This window comes from Akanthomyces muscarius, chromosome 4 (genome assembly GCF_028009165.1).
Source record: "Akanthomyces muscarius strain Ve6 chromosome 4, whole genome shotgun sequence".
In the NCBI taxonomy this organism is placed as follows: Eukaryota; Fungi; Ascomycota; class Sordariomycetes; order Hypocreales; family Cordycipitaceae; genus Akanthomyces; species Akanthomyces muscarius.
The window spans coordinates 1,100,895-1,121,620 of NC_079244.1; the positions used below are offsets into that span (position 1 = coordinate 1,100,895).

Genomic DNA, 20,726 nt, shown 5'->3' on the forward strand with positions numbered 1-20,726 from the left:
GCCTTTTAAAGACGATGTGACAAGGTTTGATTTTGAAGTAGCCCCAGGGGATGAAGAGGCGTGTATCGGATGGCTATGAGCCTTGCCTGAATTTTCCATTATTTTCATTCATTTCCACAGCTGGCATGTGCTTGCTGGACACCACCGACGGAGCTCTCATGATGGCTCTATACACGTCTAAAGCATTTTCACGCGATGTTGTTGCCATTTTGTATTACTCCATTGTTTTGACTGGCATCACCGTTTTTGTCGCTGCTTTCATCGGCATCATCCAAATTCTTTCGCTCGTCCAGAACGTCGCGGATCCCCAGGGGAGCTTCTGGGATGGTGTATCCGTGATTGGCGACAATTTCGATATTGTCGGCGGCAGCATAGTTGGTGTATTCGTTGTAGTTGGCCTCGGATCCATCATTCTGTACAGGCCGAGGAGGCGCCGTATCGAATGCAAGCAGCGTGCTTCGCCTCGCGCATAATCTTCGCATAGTCGCTCACTTTCATCGGCACTCGTCGCTTGCCACCCTCGTCCATCTCGTATGCCGCCACATCGCTCTCTTTTAGGCCCGTGAGCTTCGCCTCTGAGAAGAGCAAATATCCGCCGTCATACAGACGAATATTTTTATTAAACTCCTCGCAGAACTTGGAAATCTGCTTGCCCGTGGCGAGGTACGCTTCTTTCTTCTCAGCCTCGATATCGCCGTAGCCAATGCGCCGCAGCCACTCCACCCGACTCCTGCCGAAGGCATGGGCCAACTCACTAATTGCATCTCAGATAGAGCTTGGGCACGCCCTGCAAGTTTTGCTATCACGAACCAAGTGGTCGGCGTATCATGGGTACAGCGTGGCACTTGAGTTTGGTGAGGGCATCGGCACGGTGATGGAAAATTACGCCTGGCTCAAGGAGGAGCTGCAGAGCATTAGCTGTCACTACGTTTACACAAGCGACTCCTACATGCAGGCATGGCAGACGAGTCATCCGGCCGAGGAACTGCCCCCGCGGGCGCTACCTGATGAGCTCATTGACGAACTTGTCAATAACCAGAAGAATCGTAGGATTGAGACTTATTTGAAGCAACTGTAAGTACAGTCACCCACGTTTTGAAAGTGACTAACATGGACACGAGCGCCGACGCTGGCTTTGGCATGGCCCCATGCTCCGACCTGGCGCAAACCACAAGTGAGGATCTAGACGGTGATGCCCGGCCTCAATCCCCAGAGGAAGACACAAAATCGGACAAAAGCGCTTCTTCGAGTCACATGAGCATAGAGGAGATACCCCGACGTCCTTTATCAGCACTACCACACTGGCGCTCCGCTACTACACACTGCCGCCGTCGATCGACTGGCGGTATCAGAGAAGAAATATTTGCGAGAAGTGCAAAATAGGAAGACTATCTCCCAATTCTCAGAGCAAGCCAAAGACCAGGGAGAGCGCTCTCTATCGACCAAGGAGTGGCTAATTCTCGTCGACCCCACATTCAATATCTCGAGAGCTTAAGACCTCACGACTACTATCTCGATGGCCCTCGTGTTGAAGAGCCTGAGGAGCCGGAAGAGCCGTCACCCACATCGGATTACGGTCAAGAATCAGAGTATAAGGGAATATGTTCCGCAATTCTCCGACAGGACGACCCTCATACGGCCCCTGACTACAGCTATGCATTCCGTAGCGGAAGCACTCCATCTGCCTGGCCATCTGACTTCACTGCTGGCACTTACCGAGGGGCGCGTATACACAAAAGTACGCCGCCATGGTGCCACTTCAGAGTCCAAGGATATGGCTTCAGAGTCTGACAGCATCACCACCATCGATGGTAGCTCGCATCGAGAGTCTAGCAAGAACCAGAGCGAAGAACGTTACAGCCTGGAACTAGAGAGGGCGCGAGTCTGCGCACGATTGCGAAAGGATTGCGAACTAACATGCTTTCAGGAAATCAGGGAAGCAACCGAGGATGAAGATTCTGGTTATGCCCTCCGCAAAATGGTTGCCATCGATCGCTATACAGCCTAGTGTAATAATAGCTTAAATCTAAGTTATAGTAGGTCTGTTTCTTAGGAAGTAAGTTAGGCTTAAAGCTATAGGGTAGCACGTTTAAGTAGTATTATAAATTAGTTATTAAGAGTAGAACTCTTAATAGTGAAACTATTACTTAGATTAATTAATAGAGATCTAGACTGCCTAGCTACTAGAATACCCCTCCTTTAAGTACCTATCTATCTCTCTATTATATTTCCTAGATTACTTAGATTACTAATAATCCTAAGTAATCTATTATTATAGATACTATCTTAGATTACTACTAGCTTACTATAATTTATAGTAATCTAATTATATAACCTAATATCCTAATTAGGCCACTTATAAGCGCCCGCCTAGTCGCTCCTTAGGCCACTTCCCTAGTCTGCCTTATATATATTCTAGTTTATAATATAATACTCCTCCCTTATTAGTCTTATCCTTAAAGCCACTATAGTTAGTCTATCTTATCCTTTATACTTATAGGTTTTTCTTTCTCTTATATTATTATACTTTACTATATCTAACTATATTACTAAGCCCTATTTTACTAAAACTAAATAGCGCTTAAAACTAGCTGCTGTGATTCTAGGAACACAAACACTAAGTAAAGCTGTGCGCTAACTCGTAGAAATATTCTATATGCTCTAATATTAAGGTATTACTCCTATAAGGGTTGTGTGTTAAATATCGGTATAATAAAAGGCGCCTTCGAGTAATTAATCGCGATCTTTAAGAATTAAGTCAATTTAGGTTGAGTTGCTCTGTGTAGGTCGAATTCGCGTCTTGTGTTTTATGGCGGAGGCCTTAACAATAAGTCGTTATTGTAGGTCGAAGGAGAATGCCCGGAAGGGCAATTCCTGCCCGTAAATGCAGGGCTTTATAATTAATTAATCGCAGTATTTTAAAAATGTATTATATTAAGGGGAAAAAAGGTTAAAATTCTGCTACCTACTATAGGGTATTAGACTTTTATAGTTACAATATAAGGGCAGTGTGGCGCACACGTATTGAGCGCGTTATCTGGCATTATAGTACCTTAACTACCTTAATTAAGTTAAGTAGTTATATAACTATACTCCTCTTTCCCGATTAGGCATATAGTATAGTTACGTTACTAGCTAGTCCCCTACTAGTCTAGTCTAGGCCGCAGACCTCCGTCTAGGCGCCTTACTTATTTATAATATATAGAATATATAGAAACCCTAAGAAACCTTATTAATCCTAAAGCCCATAACATAATTTCTAAAACCCTGTAATTTAATGATACTTAGATATCGCTTTAGCTAAATTTAGAAGAAATATATCTATTATTATAATAGTAGCTTAATTCTCTAAGTTATAGTAGGTCTGCTTCTTAGAAAGTAAGTTAGGTTGAAGCTATAGGGTAGCAATAAGCAGTATTATATTATATAGTAAGTACTATTAAAAGTAGAACTCTTAACAGTAAAACTATTCTCCAGTCAAAGGTACCTTCAGAGGCGCCGACAACCAAGCATGTGGATGTGGTGAGGGAAAGGAGGAACGTGTTGATTCCAATCATGATTGAAGGATATATATGTAATGAAAACTGATGGGAAATATATTTGTGAGGTGACAGAATGCTGTCTGGGAGACTTGAACAGCCAAAGGGAGATTATGTGGTGACACGCGTCTGCAGATGCTCGGCGTTTGCGCCTTCCTACATAAGTTTCAACATCACGTCAAGCGAGAAAGCATCAGCTGAAAAAGGGGCAGGAAAGAGAAATAGTACAATCGCACAAGAACCAAAATTCGAACTAAACAATTGACCATGGAAAAAAAAATGCTTGCGTTGCGGTATCAACGACAATGACCCTACAAAATGCCGGCAAGGCATCGACAGAGACAACAAAAAATAAAATGTATCCTCCAGCAAGAAACTCCTAACAAAACAACCAATACCAGAACGAGAAATTGTTGCGGGCCACCTTCCCTATTAGTTTTCGTTCTGGACGGACAACCCGAATGACAATACCCAAGAGTCGTGCCATCTAGCAAGCAGACAGCAAAGCAGCCAAACGTAGCTCCTAGTAGAGCCCCGTAACAAACAAAGATTAAAAGCAAGGAAGAAAATTTCGGACCAAAAAAAGAATTATTAAACCACAACCGTATACATGGACGACAAAACAATCCGAGCGTTCCTCCGGGTGGCGGCACGATATCCCATAAATTGTTGTTTGTAAGTCGTGGCAGGTGCCACTTTCCATGACCAAGTCATAAAACACTCATCAAAACTTTTGAGATCTGAGGAGGGGGCCAAGTACCAGGCGAGGCGAGCAACGTACTGGGCGAATTTGCCAGCTCACCTCGTTGCCCTTGACGCGTGGCGCGCCCAAGTCAGTGAGGCGAAGAGCAAGGATCTTGTCCGTCGGCCTGAAGCATACTCTGCCTACATTATTGATCATCTCAGTCCGCAGATCAAGATCGACAGTTTTCTGGTTTGGAACAATGAAGCGCAGACCCGTCTGGGCCCCCGGTGCCTCCTCGGGGCCGGGACGGCGGTCGACCTTGGACACAAACTCGCTCCAAATGGTGACGACACAGCCCTTGGCCTCACCCCAATAGAGAACATGGTCGGGCCTCCACTCGGGCTCGCGTTGCGTTAATTTGAAAAGATGGTAGTCCGTCGTAAAGACCAGTACCTGGACCTGGGAGATGTCCATGTATGGGAAGAAGTCGCACCGACCGTCGGCGCGACAAGCCCAGCCTTCGTCGATGGGGTCCTCGGGGCCAGCGAGCTCGAGGAGCTTCTTTTTTATGGCCCTAGATTTGCGGCGGTTTACTGCGCGAGGGGCGGACGGGGGGGGGGCTTCGCAGCACAGATGGGTGTAGATGGAGGCGCAGAGGAAGGCGTAGAGTGAGGTCTGCGGGAAGGTTTAGTGGGAGGTCCACGGGGAGGTCCACGAGGAGGCGCGCGAGGAGGCGCACGAGGAGGTGCAGGAGCAGGCGCGGGTGGGGGAGGAGGTGTAGAAGGAGGCGTCAAGGTAGGTGGAGGGGAAGGGGGAGGTGTAATGGGAGGTGTTGAATGAGACATTGCTGAATGATTGGTATGGGATGCAAGATGGTGTGTGATGTAAGCTGCAAAAGACTGGTAAGACAATCTGTAAGACTTGCTTGGATCGATGCTTGATGAAGATGAAGGATACTGACGTACAAATGCAATGGTAGTTGAAAGCAGAAGGTAGGAAAACCGAAGGATATATGATACAAGACCGCCTATATAGGCTTGGGCCGGCAAGCAGTGGTCGATTGCGGCGCCGTAGCAAGCAATGGCCCTTGAGAAGTAAAATGCTTCTTATTGATGAGAGTAGGTTAGAATGCAAGAACTGAAAAGTTCTTTGCAGTCAGAAAGGTCAGGAGATGTTGAATGGCAGAAACTTTCAGCGCAACGCTTCGAGGAAGAAGAGTATGTATGTCTATGTTGCTGCAATACGCTACGGAAACATGATTTCTTTTTTGAGTTTTGTGTGCTTTATGTACAAAGCTAAAATAATAAAAATGTATGAAAGGCTGAATTCTTGCATCGTGATTGTGGCGCCTCAGCGCGCCACATGCATCTATCTGCACATGATCCCGGGAATTTCTTGGGATAGTGAGTAATAAAGAAAACACATGACATAGAACATTCTCATGATTGTTTATTAAATATTGACGACTATGCGAGCCATGAACCAAACAGTCTACGATACAGGCTGCCTGACATGGAGAGGATTCGCACTGCCCAGCTCTGCCAATCTGTCATGCCAAAATTCAAAGCGAGCATTGTGTAGGCTATCAACATAGTACTGAGCAATATCAAATCTGTTTAGTCCGCAGTCGAGGTCCGCTTCGTATTGATCTATTATTTTCCAAGTCATCAGGTTCAAGGCGTCAAGGACTGTCGATTCCGATATTAGTAGTGTGGCGTTGGACTTTGCTTCGGCCAACTGCAAATTATCACTTGAGAATTTCACCCCTGAGTTAGGGCTTTCTAGCTGTGTTTGGGGCGTGCTTTTCTCCACTTGCAAATGTAGATGTGAGGCGGTCGAGTCTGCGCGGGCGCTCGGTTCGTCAACTGACGAGGTCTTTGAAGCGGTATTATTAATTGGGGAGCCCGTCTTAGGTGGTTTCATCTTCTTGGAAGACTCGGGAAGCCTCTTTGCTGGTGTAGCTTTGGTGGCTTGTTTCTTTGGCTCACTCTTTTTTGTAGTGCCTTTAGTGGCGACGCCTCTTTGCTCTGGCAGCCTCTTTTCCACGTGCTTTTCGTTCGCAGTTTTTTCTGATGGCAATATCTTTGCCAAAGATCTGGTTCTAGGAGCGGAGGTCTTGCTGATTTGCTTTGCTGGTGGTATCTGCTGTGTGGCTTTCGTCGCTGCTGCAGTGTCTTCTCCGGGCTCAGCCTTACGGCCGCCAGTTGCCCGACTTTTAAATTGCTGCGCCTTTTGAGATTGGATTTTAATCTCTGTCCGAACCTTCGCGGTCTTTTTAATAGTTACGCGTTTCTTTTTGATTGCTGGGCCAACATCTGTGTCTCTCTCGACTTGTGTTCCCGACCCTGAACCGTCGCGAGGTTTGCGCTTAGCAGCGGACTTCGTGCTTGTTTTGACAATCTCTGTGTTAGACTTTGCGAATGGCAATCTGCGCGCTTGCGGCATAAAATGACGGAAGTCTGAGGCTTTTGACAAGGCGTCAGTGTCGAGCTGTTCAACAGCCAGACTACTTCTCATTCCCTCATTGTCGCCGTATGGGGTGGTGTGCAAGCCTGGCGTTGAAACTGGCCGTTCCGAGGTTGCGCTTGATAAAAGACGCCACGGAAAAGAACTTTCACTGATATTAGCCCCGTTGAGGCTCCAAACGGGTGCACTGCGTGAATATGGATCGGGGTGTGGCGACGCGCCGCTGACTCTATCGGAAGCGAAGTAGTTGTAGGGATTCAGCTCAACAGGAGGTTGCGAAATTCTAGTGGACGGCAGAAAATCGCTGAAATTCTGCGTTGGGACTGATTCTGTTCTTCGTAGAGAATGATTGCCGTACGGATCGACGTGGGTGGAACTAGCAACCCGTTGTAGTTGACCCTGGGAAAAGAGCTCGGGTTGGCTCATGGACGGAAAATTTGTGATTGACGATAGTCTCATTGGGTTGGCGTTTCCAGAATTCTCGGAATTCGGGAAAGGGACCGGGTCAACGAGATCAAGAGTAGAAGTCCGCACATCGCTGTTGATGGCAAACCCAGCCATCTCGAGCACGTAGACGGAGAGGTGAAAATCTCTGGCATTCTCGAAGTGCGCGAGGAGCGTACAGTCGGGGCTGGGTACTTTGACGAAGATGATACATGATGCTGCATTAGTTGAAATTATATCAGCTGCAATGCCCGAGTTGCGCAGAACATCGGTCAATCGGATGGAAATCTACCCGCCGTTAGCAACACAGAGCGTACGCTGTCGCGCTACTTACGAGGAGTTTGCTGTCATTGTTAACGGCGAGCATTAGAGCATCGTTAACAAGAGAGCCGGAATGTTGCCGTTGTAAAGAGAAAGATATTTGCCCTGCATTGTGATTCGGTATGAATGCTCTATTAGAGGAGCCAGTCTTCAGCTCTAGCCGTTTGAGAGCTGCGCAGGAGACTGGGGAAGCTTGGTGCGCCATAGTACAGCACAAATTGATCTTGTTGATCGAATGCTTCCCAGTATGAGGTCTTGCCGATGCTCAGCATAATTCGTCTTTCGCGTCTTTTTTTCTTCTCTTCCGCCATGCAAACGCATGCAGGCCGAATCACAGCTCCCGCCTGCGATTCGGAAACGCTGCCGACGGTTGTGGTCACGTGTGTGAAGCCGCAGCCTGGCCGCCCGTTTTTTCTGTCGCGGTCGCGCAACACGTCTCCCTGCCAATTCAATTTCGAGCTAGCTATGCGCCAGTTAAGCCCAGCACATCCTGCAACGTCTACATCTTAGCATCGCTCAATCGCAATTGGCGCACGAAGCTTCCGAAATATATCGAATCCAGCGGCGATCCAGTGGCAGCTCGAGCGCACCAACCTCCCGGACTACCTGTCAACGACTGTAGCCTCGACAAACCGTAGAATTCTTTGGAGGCTAGCTTCCAGCTGAAGCGGTTGTCACGATGGCGACTTCCGGCGAAGAGGTGGCACCTCATACCATCGATCGTACGCCAGAATATGAAGAATTCATGGAAAAGCTCAAGGAGTTTCACAACAACCGTGGAACAGTCCTGGATCCCGAGCCGAAAGTCGGCCTGATTCATCTCGATCTCTTCAAAGTCTTCAACCATATCGTAACCAGCGGCGGCTACGACAAGGTCTCGGAAGAGAAGCTCGCCTGGCGTCGCATGGCTGCTGAACTCGGTCTCTTCTCCAACAACGAAGCGTCGACAGCTTTTGCGCTCAAGGAAAAGTTCTACAAGAACTTGGCGGCCTACGAAATCAAGACTGTATACGGCAAAGAGCCGCCGCCGAAAGATATTCTTGAAGATGTCACTGCCAAGGGTGCTGGCCTCTTGACGAGAACTAGAGAGAACTTCAGAGGCAAAAGGGATAGCAACATGGCTGGCAACGATTCAGCTGCATCCGGAGACGATGGAACCCCTGTGCGCGAACGGCCTGCCACTGATGTCGTCTCGAGCGCCAGAGCATCTCGTGGATTGAGAGAAGCCCCTGCACAGCGCGTCATCTTCCAACCTGACACCGGTCCCAGCAGGATTACGCGACAAACCTCGAGCCACCATGCTACGGCCTCCCCCCAAGTTCAGGGACACCCGGGTATGCAAGGTCCAACCAGCATGCATGCTCGCGGCCCTTCCATCGCGCACCACCCACCGAAGCCTGAAAACACGTCGACTTCAGTAACAGCATACCAGCCCCGGCATGTAAAGCCTCTGCAACTGCGACCTGTTGCAACCCCTAGCAATGCGCCCAGCGAGTTTCCTAGAACACGGTTGTCATATCGCCCTGCGCCCGACCCCCGCCAACCTATGCTCCCCGGTACTGGCTTCGACGGCCCGAACATTTACACCCGTTGTCTCAATGCTCTTAGATCCCGGATCCCCACCGAACAGGCTTTCGCGCTGAATCACTTGGTCAAGATTTCGTTTGAACGCGGCGACAAATACAAATTTGATTCCTTCCCCGGCCTGGCCGAGGGTCTCGTCGAGAAGGCCCTTGAAGTCGGAGAGCTCTTCTATTACATCAACTGGAAGGTTTCTTGGGATCTTGACGACGATTCCACAGAACTCGGGATTTTGGATGGCAACTACGGAAGCCCAGACATCCTGGAGAGAATCGGAAACTTGGTTGAAAAGTACACGCCCGACATTCTCCAAACTGGGGAGTACTTTGACAAAATGGTGCTTATCACAGAAGCCATTTTAACGATACGCAACATGGTCACACTGCCCGAGAACGCGCACAACATGTCCGAGTTTCCGCCTGTCAAGGACCTGATTTGCATTGTTCTGCATTTGCCTGAGAAGGATTCGCTGGTGGAAATCAAACACATGATGCTCGACATTGCCGAGCAAATAACGTCGTTTATGGTTTTGGACTCGGATGACCCGTTATATAAGACGCTCCTGGCACAGATGACCTCGGATGACCGTGGTACCATCCTGAGCGCCCTGCGAGCGCTAGGCCGCATCTCCATGAACCTGGAAGCCACTAACCAGCTTAAGGAAGTGCCTGGAGACATCCTGCAACGCATCACGAGCTGGCTTTTGTTGAATGATGATGAGCTTATCGATGCTTGCCTCGACTTTCTGTACCAGTATACGGCCGTCGTGCCCAACCTGGACAACTTGATTCGTTCCACGCACCCGGAAGGACTCGTCGACCAACTTGTGCGCCTTTTGGCCCATGGTGCCCGCAAGGTCCAGTACGATCTCATCCTGACACCAGAACAGCGACAGCCGTCGCGCGATGAAGTCGCGCCCATGCCCGATGATCTCTTGGAGGAGATGCTGAAACTGGAAGAGCCCGACAGGGTGCACCAATGGGTCAAGTCATTCTTTGACGAAGATGGGTCGTCATTTGTCACCCAGCTGGCTGCCTGGCAAGCGTATCAAGCAGCATTTTCGGCTCCTTTGAAGGACATGCAACAACAGATGATTACACCAGCCGATTTTATAAGGAATAGTACGGCTGTCTACAAGGGCTCGAACGCGCAGGTGCTGCGCGAAAATAGCGATGGGCAACAGAAATTCATCATTCACGGCATCCGTGCTCGCCCGAACCCGCTGACCATCGACGGAAAGGAATATGGACGCTGTCTTTGGGCCAATGATGCAACTCGTCGCAATGCAAAGTGCGGCCACTTTTTCCTGAAGCCAGAGCAAATGTGGAACCACATCATGACCGAGCATCTGGAAGCGACCAGCAACGAGGACGAGCATTTTGAAAATGTTGAGAAGTCGTTTACGTGCACCTGGGGTGAGTGCAAGAAATATGGCAAGCCGACGAAGATGCACCTGCGCGACTTTGCACGCCACATTACGACACATGTGGGCGCTGTCATCCCTGGCACTGCCAGTGTCAATGCTGATGGCGCCGCCCCCCCGAAGAAATGGATTGTGCCCGCCAAGACGATGCCGGTTACTTTCGAGGAGACTGTGACTGTGCGTGACGAGCGCAACCCTCAGGCGCCGCCGCAAGCCGCCGGGATTCCGCTCAGCGCGGTGTTGGTGCTGCGTAACATTGCGCGCAACATTGTCAAGACGGAGGCCGAGGAGGAGCTGATCAAACAGCAGCGCAACACGGAAGAGAGAGGCGGATGGAACGAGCGCTTGTTCCGCGCCGCGACTCCTCGTCTGTATGAGCTCTTGGCCGAAAACAGACCACTGGTGAGTCATCTAATACCCAAAACAACTGTTGTATAAACCTGCTAACAATTGCACGACAGAGCCCCTACATTGCTTCACTCCTTGACTTGGTCAAGGTCGAGGTTGAAGTTCGCCACGATGAGGAAGATGAAGAGTGAAACTCATCACTGGCATGTTGCTTGCTGGACTTGCTGAGGCGGGGCAAAAAATTTAAAGGCGTATCTGGAGCGCGGTGTCTACTTGATTGTGTTTGATGGATATTAGTATTTCGATTTTCTTGGTAGCCACGTAGCTGGGACGAGACATAGTAAAGGGGAAAGGCGTTTACACTCGCGGTCATGTTGGACATGTAGGTTGGGACTTGTACGAGTATACCAATTGATACTTCTGTAATCCGTTTCTTGAAAACCTAACGCAATCCAATTTCTGGCCAATCACAAGGGGTGCTGGGCGTTTCCATAACGTCGAGACACCGATTCAGGTTATTTGGTTGATGGACAGCGAAAGGAAGGCGTCAACTTTGCTTGTCGCTCATCTTATTGTTGTTGTTGATGTTATTATTATTATTATTATTATTATTATTATTATTATTATTATTGTTATTATTGCTGTTTTCCTTATTGCTGTTCTTCTTCTTGTCATTATTGTTGCTGCTGTCTTCGGTAGTGATGTACTTCTTCGTCGCTGTTAATATTGCTCTTGCCTTGTTTCCTCTGCGCCGTTCTGATTGTTGCTACTGTGGTCCTTCTTTTGTTTGTTCCTAGCTTGTGAAACCAAGATTCATTAGACACGAAGATAAGTAATTTTTGTTTGTTTGGTATATTAGGCATTGAGGCCTGTTGTATATACGACTCTCAATGTACGACTCTATCATCTGCGCCGCAGACACTTCCCTTGGGCCCGTGTCCAGATCCCATCTTCGTAAAACCTTTCGAGTCCCTCTATTGGTCCGTCTTTTTCCCCCCTCTGTTGTTTTGGGCAACAATAAAACTATAATGAAACAAAAGAAGCCAATGTGGTCTTTCCCAAACTCCAGCACTCAGCAAGAGAGCAAAATAATACTAAATAAATCAAGAAAGAAACGCAGAAATGCAAGTGAGAGCATGGCCAGTTCCTGGCATGTGCTGTGTATGTGTATCTCCCCCTCGATTAAATGTTGTAAGTCGAATGAAGATGTGAATGACTTCATTTTAATGCGTACAAGCGCGACAACCGCGTAAAGGGGCTCAAAATCGCGACAAATCGCCTTTACCAAAGGCTGTATCCACCGTCAATCAGGCAATCAGCACCTGTAGAAGTGAACAGTTAGCAAAATAGTTGCGCAATTATTTTTGTTGATTTGTAAAGAGTTTGTGAAGTGTTTGGGGGTGATCTGGTTGAATGGGACAGAGATTTGGTGTAGATGATGATGAAGTGGGGTGGGGTTTTTGGGCGGACAAAAAAGACTTACCAGTCATAAAGCTAGAAGAGTCAGAGGCGAGGAAGACGCAAAGGCCGTTGAGCTCATCGACGTTGCCGAGACGGTTCTGGGGGGTCAGACCCTTCCAGATCTTCTTCTGGGCCTCGAGGGCGGGGACGCGGTTGAGGGCGGTGTCCATGTAGCCGGGGGAGATTGTGTTGACGCGGATCTTGTACTTGGCCCACTCGGCGGCGAGGGACTTGGAGAACTGGATGACACCAGCCTTGGAGGCGTTGTAGCAGGACTGCTCCTGGGGGTAGTTGACGATGGAGCCGGACATGGAGGCGACGAGGACGATGGAGCCCGGCTTGCCAGCGGCCATCATGGCGCGGCCGACAGCCTGGGACATGAGGAAGGTACCAGTCAGGTTGATGTCGATGAGACGGCGGAACATGGCCGGGTCGTAGGTCTCGGCCTTGATGTTGGAGTCGGCAATACCGGCCGAGTTGACGAGGACATCTGGGGCGCCGTAGAGCTCGACGACGGAATCAACGGCGGCGTTGATGGCGGCGCCGTCACGGACGTCGACCTTGAAGAAGGAGACGGGGAGGCCAGAGAGCTCGTGCAGCTCGGCGGCGGCGGCGTCACCGAGCTCCTGGTTGGCATCAAAGATGACAATGTTCTTGGCGCCGGCCTCAGCGCAGGCGCGGGCCATGTGGTTGCCGAGGCCACGGGCGCCGCCGGTGATGATGATGGTCTTGCCAAAGACGGTCATGTTCTGGACGGTGCGCGGCAGGGTCTCGTAGACCTTTTTCGTGAGGGGCTCGACGGCCTCGTTCTCGGCCGGGGGCTGGGGGCTGTCAAAGGGGATCTTGGAGGCACCGTCGGGGACCTGGACAGTGCGCTTGTCGCCGGAGCCGGGCCCGTCGTAGATGGTGGCGGGCACCTCCTTCTCGCGGACGACGTTGTTCTTCTTGGTGGTGTCGGAGACGCGCTGGATGGCGGTGGCGGAAAAGGCCCGGCTGGTGGTGGCCTGGAGGCGCGAGACGGGCGCGGCGGCGCGGGACAGCCGCAGGACGTTGCGAGCAGCGAAAGACATGGTGTCTCTTGTGTGTGGTGGAGCAAGGTGTAAGTGAGGAGGAGGATGGGTGTGTATCAGTCGTGGAACGAGAGAGATGGATGAGAAAGGCTCAACACGGAGAGGATGGTGAAAGAGAAAAAAGGTCAGACAAGAGGTTATGGTCAAAGGACAGGAATCAAACGTGGGGAGAGAGCTCGAGGAGGACGAAATATATATCTGAGTCGAGGCTCTGCGCTGATGTGTGGGCATAGGCCAGGCCAGGGCGACCCGGGAACGGAGGTGGACGTAGCGCAGCCCAAAAAAAAAAAAAAAAAAAAAAAGTGAAGGGACCTGAAAAGGGGGGGCGTGTGCATGCATGGCTGGCTGGTGGCTGCCGCACGCAGGTGAAGCAAGCCCACGCCCACGCCTACGCCCATCACTGGGACAGTGCCAGACTGCCCGCTGGACTGCCCATCTCACTGCCAAGAAATGCCCTGAGGGCAAGTCGACAGCGACAAAACACTGGGCCGCTGTGGACGCTAAATCTGGGTCGATTAGTGGACGCGTGGGGTCGTGCCTGGGCCGCTACTGGGCGTGCTGGCAACTGGACACTGAGGGCAAGACAATTTTTAGTGGTGCGGCCAGCCCGGGCGGCGAAGTCATTTTGCTACTATTTTGGCAGAGCAGCTGGAAAATTTTACACGTTGGGAATCAAGCAGATGGTCAACCTTTTTTTCTTCTCCTGTTGTGTAGCCGACTTGGCCGAGCAAGATTCCGACACGTTTATTAATTCCGTTCCTAGTGGCAACCACCGTAGGGATACCGAACGGCGGGATCTACCACAGTGGAAAACCGATAGACATGAATAGAATCGCATCAGACTCCATATGGACCTCCGCAATGATGCAATATCGGTTCCAAACCTTTCGCTGCTGACAGTTGAGCTTTTGCTAGTCGGAGAGTACTGGTAGGTACACACTGGTAGACCTTCGAGGCTACATCTCCAGCCCTGCTATTGTTGGCCCGAGGAATGCTGTCTCCTGGAAGCAGCCTCAGTTATCCTTCCCCATACCCCAAATGCCAAACGAGCCACGGGAACAAGAAGAGCCGCAGGGGTGACAGAAATACGACAGCACAGCCCTCTCCAATTTAGACACAGAAAAGCCGGATGGCTCGTACCAGTAAAGCTGGCGAGCACTAGCCTACCTAGCTTACAGGGGAGGGGGAGGGGGAGCGCTGGGCGGGCGCGCCAGATCTTGCACCCCCACAGCGGTCGCTACAGGTGCCCAGCATGAATTTTACGTGGCCGCACGCAACCAAGACATTGTCCAATGTGTTTCACTTTTATCTCTTTAGATGGTGCCAACAAAAGGAACGCAAAGGTGAAAAGAGAAAAAAAAGGCCAGTCATGTGTAATTTTCCAAGTTGCCTTTTGAAAACGGCAATTCGCATTTTTGGGCCGATGCGAAGTCAATGGAAAGGGGCGTCCTACACCAGCCTCACAGTGGCGTATGTTCCAGAGCAAACCAGCCAAGTCCTGCAGTCTACCTACCGAAAGCTTGATTTTGATGAGCCACCCACCTACCAGTACTCCTTCAATTATTACTGAATACAAAACTGGCACGACGCATTGCATATTCAGCTTCGCATGCCTGCTCTCGGACCATTCGCCTCAGGGGGGGTAAATTACCTTGCCTATATACTTGTATTACGGATTCTGTAGTAATCCCCAGCTTCTCGACACATGGTCAGCTGGTCTCGTTCTCGCCAGGGGACTCATTACGCGGCACCGCGGGCACACACTAGCCAGGGCAGCAGTAATTACACGCAGCCAAAGTAAAGAAAATAGCAAGGCCATGTGCCCAACTTGTGCTGGGGTCGCAAGGACCATTGACCCGGTCTGTATGAGCACCCTGTGTTTTGAACTTTGTCAGTGTTACCTGGCCACGCTGGCCTCGAAAAGGGGGCGTTGACTGGCGCGTAACTGCAACTCGGCTTTGTACTGGTAGGAATTGTCGGTCAACGAGAGAGGAAGAATCCTTTCGGCTGGATGCCACCCTCCCATTGCAAAGAGCACCAGTACTCTTGGGGTGCAATTGCTCAAGTGACTGTCAGCAATTTTTTCTCCAACCTAGTTGCCGATATCGCTGAGGAGGTAGCTACCGGTTTGGTGGTGTTTCTGGTGGTGGTGGTGTGCTTGAGCCTAGCGTTGTGGCTTGAGAGGGGTGTGCCTTGATTCTTTGGGTGCTGAGCGAAGCCTGGGCAGCACTGAGAAGCCGCGTTACAAAATCCGGCTCTGAGTGCAATGCAGGGAAAGCAGGCTCAGTGCTTTCATCGTCTGACTTGCCCAAGGGAAACAAACACGCAGCAATGGCATCCCTTCAGCTTCTTTGACCGCAACAAACATTTAACAACCTTTGCCTGGCCACCCCAGACTTCAGGGTTACCGTTTTGGGTTCCGGCTGTTACGCTGCGCTGCGGGAGAGATGTGGCGTTGCCCGCCCCGGCCTAGCGCCCTCGCGCAGCAGAGGATTGAGAGGGGCCCTGGAAACGGCCAGTCCTTCTAGAAACGGTGAGACAACCTGAAGGCCGCATTCTCTTCCCCTCCCACCACCTCCTCGTCCTCGTCCTCCACCACCAGACCACCACGCGCAGATGGCCCCATCGTGACGTGCCGCCCGACGTGCACATCGTGGGGTCAAAAATAGAAGGGCCGTTTTACGCTTCGCCCTGCCGAGATCTGGGATCTTGCTCCATGCTACTCTACTTTGCCACCACTAACTAGCTGCACGAGCTGTCGAACAGGACGAGACAGCGCCATGGCTGCAGCAAACCCGTTCCCCAACCATCGAGATTAGCTTACGGGCCGTTTTTTCCCCTACGTCTCACGATGCCTCGAAAATCTACGCCTGCATTGGTCGGTAGACGCCACGGTCAGGCATACCCTCCAAGTGCCGGGAGGCAAACGAAGCGCCCACGCCTACCCCAGTCATGATGCAGCTTCCCGCCACCAAACAGGCTCTGGCCGCTCTCACTACACGGGCCAAACAGAACCTATTGCGGTCGAATTGTCACCGTTGTGGGTGATAATAGTCGGCGTCACCGCTCGAGGCCGCGTCGCACAATAACCTCACATGACTGGAAATCGCGTAGACCAGGTGGCTGCCGTCGCTGATCTCGTACGGCCTGTCCGAGGCTGGTGCCCCAACTGCACAACCCCAAATTCACTGGCTGGCAAAGCTGCAGCACTGTCGCCACCACGAGCACTGTCGCATCGAACGCAACGAGTGTTTTCCAGGGCAACAGCTGAGGCAGGTCCCCGACGAGCTCGGTTACGACCAACTCCCACAACAGCCGGCCAGGGAGCACTGCGTCTCCAGACCCTGTATCAATGTAACACGGCTCGTCTTGATTTGAGCGTGCACTAGTAAGCGGCAATTAGGTTCCTGCTAACTGTGGACAAAATACAGTGAGTAAGTAATTCGCCTCCGCGTTTCGAAAGAACGAGAGAACTTCCCTCAGCGACTAAGCCGTCAGGTCAGCTTCGACACACCCTACCTAAGCCGGCTGCAGCTACGGCCTAGCTCCGTCCTAAACGCTGCAGCAGCCACGCTTCGGATGCATGGCCATCCCATCCGTGCACAGCCTGCCCGCCAATTCGACAGAGAAAAATTGAGCCCGTCCGAGCTACGGGCGTGCATCTACTAAAACTAGATGTGCCCCCCACATATTGTGGCCTGCCCGCGCTTCCAGAAAATTTCTCCTTCCAAGTCGAGCCCCAGATAGATCCTCCCTGGCGTCCCCTTCACCCCCTTTAGCTCCCGCCCGCCCAACTCGAGCGTCAGAAAACAGCAGTGAGCAGCCCGTCAACCAGAAAACTTTTCTCGCCTGTCCCAGGTGGGCATCGCACGGCGTGGGTGGGTGGCTCTCCTCTGGGCCTCGCTAGTGAAGGCTCGTAGGCAGCCATATTTCCCGGCCTGTGTATGGATGGCGTCCTGTGTCCACACCGCAACTGCTTCCACTTTCGCCTCGAAAAGGAAGAAGACATCGTCCGTTGTCGCACTCAACAAGTGCCGGTTTGGAAATGATGCAAAGAAACATGATGTCCACCGCCAAGTTGCTCCATGACTTCGCTCGGACTGTTGCCGGGAGCTACTTACTCGAAAAGTTCACAAGCTGGCACTGGCACGACTGGCAAGTCAGCCAGCTAACAAGTTCTGTAAGCTAGTAAAAGAACCCAACAAGCTCAGGCTTTCTCCATGCACCATGAAACGGGCACAAAAAGTACCCGGGCTTGCATCACTTCAGGTAAACCTATCCTTGTCTGATATTTTTGCAGCCCGCGTGACCCGTCATCCATGCTCAACACCAAACAGGGCCGGGTTCCTCGCTGATGAGCTTATTTCGGGGGTCCTCCCTGATGCCTCCAAGGTATCCATTCCGTTACCGAAGCCGCGAGGGCCGGCGCCGTGACCAGCAACTTGGTCTAGCGCCAGTCATCAGTCTGCTGGCGTTCTCAACAAGCCACCAAAAGGACCCGACTAGCTGGACTCGCAGGGGTTGGCCGCCTGGGGTCAGCCCATGTACCATTGAGAGATTCGCCTGTGCCGGGGAGCTAGTTCCGGCACCACTTGCTTGTTGAAGACGGCCGGGGAGACAACAAAGCCACCCCGTCCAGGCAAATTACTTAGCCAGCCTGCCGCCCATTGCCCAATCGCAGAGACAACGTGGCCTGGCCTGTGTGCAAGCTCCTGGGCGAATGCTTCTCTACTCTAGCACCGTACCGCTTTGTTTCTGCGTGAAATAGCACGGAAGGCAAGGAAACACCACTCCGCTGTGGTCTGTCGCTGTTGCACCCTATCAGCATCAAGCCCCTTTCGTGACTACCCTGCTACGCTTCCGACGGACATGAGACATCTCGCATCTATGCTTGTCATGTGTTCAGGATCTAATCAGAATTACTAAAACCTGGCAGAGATGCTGCTCAAGTGATGGACGTGGCAGTTTGGTCTCCGCGATCGCTCATATGACGTGGTGCAGCGTCCAATTAGCTTACTCGCTGCAATGACGACGCCCTTGCTTCGGATCGGGGTTGAGATGCTCGACAACGCGCTTCATGCAGTCCACAAAAGCCGTCACATAACCAAGCCACGGGACAACGAAACAAGAGAAGGAAATAGAACAATTCGGCAACTATACGCGATGGGGACCTCATTGACCATTCTCCCACTTAAAATCCACTGAGCTACTGCACTGCTGGCACCATCGACATGTACTTTACGCTCGACGCCGTTGGTGATTTAACTGGTGGTTTGCTTCGCTGGTGGCTGGCCTAGCGGATTGCCTGATCCAGACGTCCCGAGGAAGGAGGAGCGCGGCGCGCCGATCGTTTCAGCGCTCTTCTCATTTTGTTACCGCAACTCCGGCAAGGCAGCCAGGTTTGCTTTTCTCTACTACCCTACGGCTCAAGCATTCTTTTTCCGCTTCCCAGTCAGTGGCACCAGTAAGAACTAAAAATGATGGCAGCTCCAGTCTTTGGTCCCTGCTGCATATCGGCGAAATCTGGTTCTCGCCTGTCGCTGTCCACAATGCATGCATCTCCAGTTTTTCGACCCCTCCTATTGCGTCAAGCGTCTTGTCCAAAGGAACTTGATAGTGGTACTGCAACAGACCAGACTTGAAAATCAGTAGCCTTGCCCTGCCTTGCCTTGCCATTTTCTTCAATTCTGTCAAACGGCTCTGCACGCCCAGACGATACGACGTCAGGACCACAAAACCCGTGTCAATCTTTTCTCAAAACTACACAAGTTGACAAGACAAAGCATTTTCCACTTGCAGGACCCTTTATCCACTGTTTTTGGGTTCTTGATTCTCCAGCTAATGACGTCAATTTCTCATCCGTTCATCGAATGAAAAAATTCAGATAACGGCCGCTGATAAGGAATGAGATGCGACGCTGTGGATATTCAGGGTTTGTTTGAGGCATGACGGCGTGGATGTATTGACATGGGCTTCGAACGCTTTCTGCCGGACCGATGCACAGCCGTAGTAGACCCGTTGAACATTCGCGAAAACAATTCATCAGCACAGAAAGGTGTTTCGAAAGCACTGATTTACTTGGAAGTGTCTTGGTCCTTGGCCCTTCTCTCGCCTGCAACGCGTTCAGTGCATCTCCCGTCGTTGATGAAAGAAGCTGCGCCAGCCCGCAATGCGCGGGAAGATGTGCTGCGCAAGAAGTCTCGTTCAGCAGAACACTTGTTGGCCACGGGTAAGCTTGATGACAAGGCAAGTACATGTGACGCAACAAACTCCTCCTTCCTTCGATCAAGTTCAACAGTCGAACGATGAGGCGTGTCTTTGCAAACTCTTTCTCTCGGCGGAATCAGCGCATTATGACACCCCGCATCGTGACGTTGAAATTCCAAGTACTCTTCTCTCGGCCGAATCAGCGCATTATGACACCCCGCATCGTGACGTTGAAATTCCAAGTACTCTTCCCTCAGGTATCCAAGTGCCTTACGCTGAATTTCGCTTCTCTTATCAACACCGTGGCGCGTACAGGCGATGCTCAAGGGGAAGCCTGAAAAATAGCGGCAAGACGACGTAAAAAAAATAAGAGGAGAAACAAGAAGAAGAAAATCAACGTAGAGAATGAAAGTAGCGAAACAGAGCAATGGTAGGCCCTTGGATAACTAATGCACGTTGTACGGCAAACAAGACAAGCAGGGGCACATGCCCAATTGCTCCAGTGTGGGCACGAGACATCACATGCTAGGCGAGAGAATGCATTTCTTTTTTTTTTTTCAAAGATGGCGGCATAGAACAACAAAGCGGTCCATTAAAGCGTAACTATCCTAAGCTATTCCATCCATTGTCTCGTATTGGTCTTGAGCCGCGCTCGGGTTTTTGCTACCAAGACAAAGAGTTTCCGAGGACAAAGATCAAAGAAAACTGCAGGTTATGATTCCTGAAGCGGCTCGCGAACCTCACAATGAACATCAGCAACTCCGTACTGTTCTAAGACTGCTTTGCAGCCGAGCGCCGCCTCGAGGCCTTCTTTCCAAGACGTCGATCCGCGGCGGACAGTGATCAGGACTACCGGCGGCGCTCTCCGAGACGGGGCAAAGTCATGACTGTATCCGATGCGCCACAGACCGATCGAGGTGAACGAAACGCCTCGCTCGCACAGCTCCAGCTGAATCTTCTTCACCAGCACCATGGCCGGGTCGTTCCAGAGGTTGAGCGCCCTGTGCCCACGGGCAGTGTTGAGGAGAAGCTTCCGGGTCGCGGGATCCCAGGCGTCGGTCGAGGTTCGAGCGACGAGGCGTGGGCTGAACTTGAGCCCATCGTAGTAGTGCTCCTGCTCAAACTCGCTCGGTGCTTTGTAGGAAACCATGGCCGGTGGTGTTGCGCCTGGGGGTTTGTAG

At 51.2% G+C, this 20,726-nt stretch overlaps 7 protein-coding genes across 7 annotated transcripts; 3 read left to right on the forward strand and 4 right to left on the reverse strand.

Moving 5' to 3' along the window:
- Window positions 1-50: 50 nt before the first annotated feature.
- Window positions 51-473, forward strand: LMH87_011007 (uncharacterized protein; the record flags this gene model as incomplete). Its single annotated transcript, XM_056200076.1, has 1 exon — window positions 51-473. The coding sequence occupies one exon, from the start codon at window positions 51-53 to the stop codon at window positions 471-473; it is 423 nt and encodes a 140-aa protein (XP_056051963.1).
- A 401-nt stretch (window positions 474-874) lies between these two features.
- LMH87_011008 (uncharacterized protein) lies at window positions 875-1,383 on the forward strand (the record flags this gene model as incomplete). The annotated part of the gene is made up of 2 exons (XM_056200077.1): window positions 875-1,074; window positions 1,122-1,383. 2 exons carry the CDS (start codon window positions 875-877, stop codon window positions 1,381-1,383), a joined length of 462 nt encoding a protein of 153 aa, XP_056051964.1.
- A 2,880-nt stretch (window positions 1,384-4,263) lies between these two features.
- LMH87_011009 (uncharacterized protein) lies at window positions 4,264-4,698 on the reverse strand (the record flags this gene model as incomplete). Its single annotated transcript, XM_056200078.1, has 1 exon — window positions 4,264-4,698. The coding sequence occupies one exon, from the start codon at window positions 4,696-4,698 to the stop codon at window positions 4,264-4,266; it is 435 nt and encodes a 144-aa protein (XP_056051965.1).
- Window positions 4,699-6,745: 2,047 nt separating this feature from the next.
- Window positions 6,746-7,501, reverse strand: LMH87_011010 (uncharacterized protein; the record flags this gene model as incomplete). Its single annotated transcript, XM_056200081.1, has 3 exons — window positions 6,746-6,835; window positions 6,919-7,422; window positions 7,469-7,501. The coding sequence occupies 3 exons, from the start codon at window positions 7,499-7,501 to the stop codon at window positions 6,746-6,748; spliced, it is 627 nt and encodes a 208-aa protein (XP_056051966.1).
- Window positions 7,502-8,134: 633 nt separating this feature from the next.
- Window positions 8,135-10,998, forward strand: LMH87_011011 (uncharacterized protein; the record flags this gene model as incomplete). Its single annotated transcript, XM_056200082.1, has 2 exons — window positions 8,135-10,861; window positions 10,921-10,998. 2 exons carry the CDS (start codon window positions 8,135-8,137, stop codon window positions 10,996-10,998), a joined length of 2,805 nt encoding a protein of 934 aa, XP_056051967.1.
- Window positions 10,999-12,088: 1,090 nt separating this feature from the next.
- LMH87_011012 (uncharacterized protein) lies at window positions 12,089-13,338 on the reverse strand (the record flags this gene model as incomplete). Its single annotated transcript, XM_056200083.1, has 2 exons — window positions 12,089-12,129; window positions 12,291-13,338. 2 exons carry the CDS (start codon window positions 13,336-13,338, stop codon window positions 12,089-12,091), a joined length of 1,089 nt encoding a protein of 362 aa, XP_056051968.1.
- Window positions 13,339-20,257: 6,919 nt separating this feature from the next.
- LMH87_011013 (uncharacterized protein) lies at window positions 20,258-20,695 on the reverse strand (the record flags this gene model as incomplete). Its single annotated transcript, XM_056200084.1, has 1 exon — window positions 20,258-20,695. One exon carries the CDS (start codon window positions 20,693-20,695, stop codon window positions 20,258-20,260), a length of 438 nt encoding a protein of 145 aa, XP_056051969.1.
- Between the last annotated feature and the right edge of the window lie 31 nt (window positions 20,696-20,726).